At 40.5% G+C, this 6,291-nt stretch overlaps 1 protein-coding gene across 1 annotated transcript; it reads left to right on the forward strand.

Annotated features, from left to right (window-relative positions):
* Positions 1 to 444: 444 nt before the first annotated feature.
* On the forward strand, positions 445 to 4,539 carry LOC122079373 (trans-cinnamate 4-monooxygenase). Its single transcript, XM_042645782.1, has 3 exons — positions 445 to 1,281; positions 1,396 to 1,529; positions 3,611 to 4,539. The coding sequence occupies exons 1-3, from the start codon at positions 497 to 499 to the stop codon at positions 4,207 to 4,209; spliced, it is 1,518 nt and encodes a 505-aa protein (XP_042501716.1). The 5' UTR covers positions 445 to 496; the 3' UTR covers positions 4,210 to 4,539.
* The last annotated feature ends 1,752 nt before the right edge of the window (positions 4,540 to 6,291 follow it).

Raw genomic sequence — 6,291 nt, forward strand, 5'->3', positions numbered from 1 at the left:
GTACAATATTGCAATCTAGGGTTTACTTCTTCATAAAATCTGAACTCCATATGATATGCCACATGATTGGCATTCAAAATGCATGTATAGGAAAAGTTTCTTCCAGGGCAGTGTAGGAATGAAACTCCCTATATATAATTGATTTTCACATGCCCGCCCTTTACCCACCCACCACAGCACCTCCTTACCAACCACCGTTCCTCAAGTCTCACGGTCTCACCTGCACAGGTGCACTGTCCATCTCTCCAATCTCTTCTTCTTCTCCTCCTAACCCCTCCTGATGACTATCTACCCCCGTCAACGTCATCTCTCATCTCTCATCTCTCATCTCTCACTACCTACAGCCACATACCACACCTAACGTCTTCTGTTAAATCTAACTCCCATTCCACTCCCCTTTCTCTCTCTCTCTCTCTCACTTGCCTATAAAACCAACCCAACCCCTTTCTCCAACCTTCAGCGCAGCTACCACCGATCATCTCTAACTTGCGCAGCTATGGATCTCCAGCTCATCGAGAAATCCCTCTTAGCCCTCTTCTGTGCTATCGTTCTCGCCATTACCATTTCCAAGCTCCGTGGCAAACGGTTCAAGCTTCCACCCGGTCCCCTCCCGGTTCCGGTTTTCGGTAACTGGCTCCAAGTCGGCGATGACTTGAACCACCGTAACCTAACCGACTTAACCCGCCGGTTCGGTGACATCTTCCTCCTCCGTATGGGCCAGCGCAACCTCGTCGTCGTCTCCTCACCTGATCTCGCCAAAGACGTTCTCCACACCCAAGGTGTTGAATTCGGGTCACGCACCCGAAACGTTGTCTTCGATATCTTCACCGGTAAAGGCCAAGATATGGTCTTCACCGTCTACGGCGAACATTGGAGGAAGATGCGGAGAATCATGACCGTTCCATTTTTCACCAACAAAGTGGTTCAACAGTATCGGTTCGGGTGGGAAGAAGAAGCTGCTCGGGTTGTGGATGATGTGAAGAAGATGCCGGAGGCATCAACGACTGGAATTGTTCTAAGGAAGCGTCTGCAACTTATGATGTACAACAATATGTACCGGATCATGTTTGATCGGAGATTTGAGAGTGAAGAAGACCCTTTATTTATGAAGCTTAAGGCTTTAAATGGAGAGAGGAGTAGATTGGCTCAGAGCTTTGAGTATAATTATGGTGATTTCATCCCCATCTTGAGGCCTTTCTTGAGAGGTTATTTGAAGATCTGTAAAGAGGTTAAGGAGAGGAGGTTGCAGCTTTTTAAGGACTACTTTCTTGAGGATAGGAAGTAAGTTTTGATTTTCTCAATCTTCTCCGTCTGTCTGTCTTCTCTCTCTCTCTCTCTCTCTCTCTCTCTCTCTCTTGGTTCTTTAATTTGATTTCTTCTTTGTGGGTTACACAGGAAGCTTTCGAGCACGAAAGCAACGGACAACGAAGGGCTGAAATGCGCCATAGATCACATCCTTGATGCCCAGAAGAAAGGAGAGATCAATGAAGACAACGTTCTTTACATCGTTGAGAACATCAATGTTGCAGGTAAGTTAACAAAACCCTTCCAATTCAATCCCTCGAAAAGCCATTAAAGTATGAGTGTTTTTTGGTAGATTTAGGTGAGCCGTGAGCTTGAGAGAGACACAGACAAGTGGAAAGGCCATTAAATTATGAGTTTTTGGGGGATTTTTAGGTGACCTGAGAGAGACATTTGACAAGTGGAAAGGTTCTTAATGACCATTTTAGCCCTATGACATGGATAACTTTTGGTTACAATGTGTATCAATTTCCTGGCCCGGTCCGACCGAAAAACCCCAAAACCAACCTGGCCCGTTCATTTGGATTAAATCTGGATCTACTATTATTAGGTCATTTCCTATGCAAGGGTGTTATCTGACTTAACCCTACATGTTTAAAGCTCTTTTTGAGATGGTAAAAGCTCATTTAGAGTTGTTTATTCTGTCTAACATATTTAAAGCTTGCTTAAGGTCCATTTAAGGCTCGTTTAGCCTAATTAAATACCACTATCTGTATATACCCTTGCACCTTGACCTACCTATTTAATAAATGAATCAATCTTAGTTGATATCAGGTTGGGTTCCATTTGGTTTCGAGTTTTAACAGAGCTTCTCCTACTCGGGCTAATCAGGCTTTAAATAGGATAATGTACCAATTAGACCTTAAACGATCTTTCATTGCCTTAGAATTAAGAGACTTAATAGAAAATATATTGCACTTAATTGCATTCAATAATTGATAAAAATATCAATATATATATATATATATATCCTATTCTATCAAAAAAAATAATTCAAATTTACATATAAACGGTTAGGCTAAACATGTCAGGTCAAGTTGGGTTTATAAACGGGTTGAGCCCGTCAGCTTGCCCTTTGCACCGCGTACAACTTGCTTAGAAATGGGTCAGGCCTAAGCCAGGCATGTTCAATAATCGTTGCGGGCTGAGTTGATCTTTAAATGATCAGATATGTTTGGTCAAATTGGTGTAGGTTTTGGATTGACACCCCTAATCTTAATCTATGAAGACTGATTACTTAAATAAGCCAGTCACAACACAAGGTCCTAAAATGGGGAAATTTAATCAGGCCTAACGTAAATCAGCCCGACCATGGCGCGACCAATTGACACCGTAATTTAGTATTAATTAATTTATGATTCAGATGGGGTAGAAAAGGAAGCTTTTGTTAAGGCATAAACGGCCAAACCAGTTTAGCTACTTCGTTACTCTTCTCTTAATTGACTGGGATATTATTTTGGACTCATTTGAGGGATACTTTGGTAAATAAATTATATTTTTTTACTTGGAAATACCAATTAATATGCTTTTTTTTGTGTTGGTGTTGTTCGGTGTGGGGTCTCCATAGGGGGGGTGGAGATTGCCAAAGTATGACCTGTCTTGGTCTTTTCCTCTTATTGGTTCCAAAGATAATAACTGTTCAGTTAGGTGACACGTGACATCGTGTCCACTATTCACCAATAGGTCTTAAATTAATTATTCCTTTGCAAAAAAATATGGATTAATAACAGCCACGACAATAGTGAGTGGTGAATCGGCTGACAGCGTGGATTACGGATAGAGGGGAGGGGTGTGCACTGTGCAGTGCTTTAGTGGGGCCCGGATATTTATTTTACTCCAACTTGATCAGTTGCGTCAGCATGAGATCACCAATAGAAACATCAGAACTAGTTGATCCGGTCGGCCCGATCGTTTTCGGTCTGATTTAATTGATCCCATCAATTTAAGGTTGTCGGCCTTCGATTTATAATCAGGCTCAGGTTAATTGAACTAATCGGGTTATAATCAGAATTAAATGGGTTAATTAAATGATTAAGTTATAAACGATGATCCCTAAATAGGTTATAGTCAGACTAAATAAGCTCAATGAGCCAATCAGACTTCAAACGGTCATTTATTAATTGGTCTTGGTCGAGTGATTGTTGGGCCACTATCTTGCATTGGATTACCCCGATTATTAATCGATTGGTGCTTGAATGGTTGAACCTGATACATTTAATAATCGGTTGGGTCGATCTAGGGCTTCAACCAGTCAAATGGTAAATTGGTGAAGATGATGAAATGTAATGAGGTATTTTGGTTGATGCAGCAATTGAGACTACATTATGGTCGATTGAGTGGGGCATAGCCGAGCTGGTGAACCACCCCGAGATCCAACAGAAACTCCGAAATGAGCTTGACACGGTTCTCGGACCCGGTGTACAAGTGACGGAACCCGACACCTACAAGCTCCCATACCTTCAGGCAGTGGTCAAGGAGACCCTGCGACTCCGCATGGCAATCCCGTTGCTCGTCCCCCACATGAACCTCAACGACGCCAAGCTTGGTGGCTATGAGATTCCCGCCGAGAGCAAGATCCTCGTGAACGCATGGTGGCTCGCTAACAACCCGGCCCAATGGAAGAACCCGGAGCAGTTCCGACCCGAGAGGTTCTTGGAGGAAGAGGCCAAGGTTGAGGCTAACGGTAATGATTTCCGGTACCTCCCATTCGGCGTTGGCCGGAGGAGCTGTCCTGGAATCATTCTGGCCTTGCCCATCCTTGGTATCACCTTGGGCCGTCTGGTTCAGAACTTTGAACTCTCTCCCCCACCGGGTCAGTCCAAGCTTGATACCACGGAGAAAGGAGGCCAATTTAGCTTGCACATATTGAAGCACTCCACTGTTGTTGCAAAGCCTAGGGTGTTTTGAGCTTCAAATTATTCTCTCTCTCTCTCTCTCTCTCTCTCTCTCTCTCTTTGTTATTGGACTTTTTTTTTGGTTAGTTTCTGTTTTTTGTTGTTGTTGTGAACTTGTTTCATTTAAAGTACTATGTGAAGTTAGTGAGGAGAATGGATGCACGCATGGATCATGAACTTTGGATCATGGGCAAGCGGAAAATATAATAAAAGAAACAATTATCAAAATTATGTAATACTTATACATGGCCTCATGAGATGTGACAAGAATGTAAATGTATGAAATTGTAAGACCATTTAAGGCATTTTATTTGAATATACATGCATCTATTTCTCTCCAAAATTTAATTCTAGTTTCCATTTTTTTTATATTATTTTAGTTATTTATTTATTTTACTCTCTCTCTCTTTTTCCTTTTTTTCATTTTGTGTGTGTGTGTGAAAACTGTCCTAGAAAATGACCAAAAACTAAATTATTTAACCATTTATTGGTTTATACTTCATATGTCATTTTAAGTTGTTTTTGTGTCATTTTATCTAATTGATGTTATTGCTTCAAAACCCCACGTGTCCAATGCTTTCGGACTCCATAAGAACCAGATTTTATGTAGCCATCCTCAAGGAGGAACGTACATCACAATTTTGGGTGAAGGATTGATTAAGAAAACTAATTGAGAACCCTAAAGACATTAGTTACACAATATTTCATTGGCTGGATTTGGAATGGGGATCTTTCAACTGTGCATCAATTATTGATTTTTCAAATTTATCTTCAAAATCACAAACATTTATATATGGGCGAGGTTTGGACATGTTAGCAGATTACCCAAAAATAAGGCAGATTAGCGTTTGTTGGCCGTTGGATGTTGCCAGTTTAACCGAAATCATTGAATTTATATTTATTATTTTAATCCTAAATAAATTGAGAGAGAGAGAGAGTCAATAGATAAGATACGATTTTCTTAGCATATGTCTTCTTCATCCCTATTGTGTCTCAATCGGTTGTTGCAGAATTCATAGCCTCCTTCTTTATTAGTGAAGCTTTTCTGCAAATGAACAGCAAGCCGCTCTTATATACATAATTTTCCCTAAATTGAAACATGCCCATTGATGACAATGACGATCCAAAACGAACAAACTCACTGTCCTGCCCCCTCTCTCGCCTCCCCCGCACCCCTTCTCCACCCATCCCACCCCACCCCTGCAACTTCCCCTTTCCCAACCCCTATCTTTGTGTCTACTATTATTTCCCTACCATCCCGCTCCCCATCTCCACCACCCTCACGGCTACCAATTTCGGGTGAGCACAAACTTGCAAAGGGACATCCAATCAATGATTCAAGATTTTAATTCAATCACTTAATTAAGATTAGAAGGGAGAACCGATTCAAGATTCATAATAGGTGCTGGAAAAATATTTAATAATTAAGTGTGCTTAATTTTTTTAAAAAAATTGTTTTGGTAATGGAGCTTATTTATTTATTTTTGTAGAAACTTAATTTAATTTAATCTTGATGAAAAGTGAAGACTAAAACAATAATCAAAGTAAAATTCTATCCTACTAATTTATTTTGGTAAGAGGAGCTGTCAAGGCTATTGAATCAACTCAAAGTTTATTTTATTGGTTAAAAAAAAACCTTATTCACTTGCATTTTCCAGATACATGAGGCAAGCTGTGAAAAGATGTCCCTATGGCCTTGCCCCTACCAGCCTGACCCATATATCTGAACGTGGGAGAAAGCAAGCGAACAACGTTCTTGTGTCATATTTTATTATAATTTTTTAATAATTTTTTCCAAACTTTTTTTATTAAGAAAAAAACATCCGTTAACATTCTCCACGCCCAAACACATGGGGCAGGTTGTGGAAAGATGCCCCCTGCCCTTGATAGTTTGCCCCATGTGTCTGAACATGAGAGAACACAATCGGACAAGATTCTTGCATTTTATTTTATTATAATTTTTGTATAAAATTTTCTCTAACCTTTCATCCCCTAGCTGTAAGTCCTCGCGTTTGCCTTTATACATTCTACCCCCCTGAATTCCGTTTATTACATTTAAACCTAAAAATCTAACACCGTGAGGGGGCTTTTGAGG

This window comes from Macadamia integrifolia, chromosome 5 (assembly GCF_013358625.1).
Source record: "Macadamia integrifolia cultivar HAES 741 chromosome 5, SCU_Mint_v3, whole genome shotgun sequence".
Taxonomy (NCBI): domain Eukaryota; kingdom Viridiplantae; phylum Streptophyta; class Magnoliopsida; order Proteales; family Proteaceae; genus Macadamia; species Macadamia integrifolia.

Coding starts and splice junctions, on each gene's coding strand:
- LOC122079373 (XM_042645782.1), top strand. CDS start 497: ATGGATCTCCAGCTCATCGAGAAATCCCTCTTAGCCCTCTTCTGTGCT. Junction 1,282..1,395: donor TACTTTCTTGAGGATAGGAA/GTAAGTTTTGAT, acceptor TGGGTTACACAG/GAAGCTTTCGAGCACGAAAG. Junction 1,530..3,610: donor TGAGAACATCAATGTTGCAG/GTAAGTTAACAA, acceptor TGGTTGATGCAG/CAATTGAGACTACATTATGG.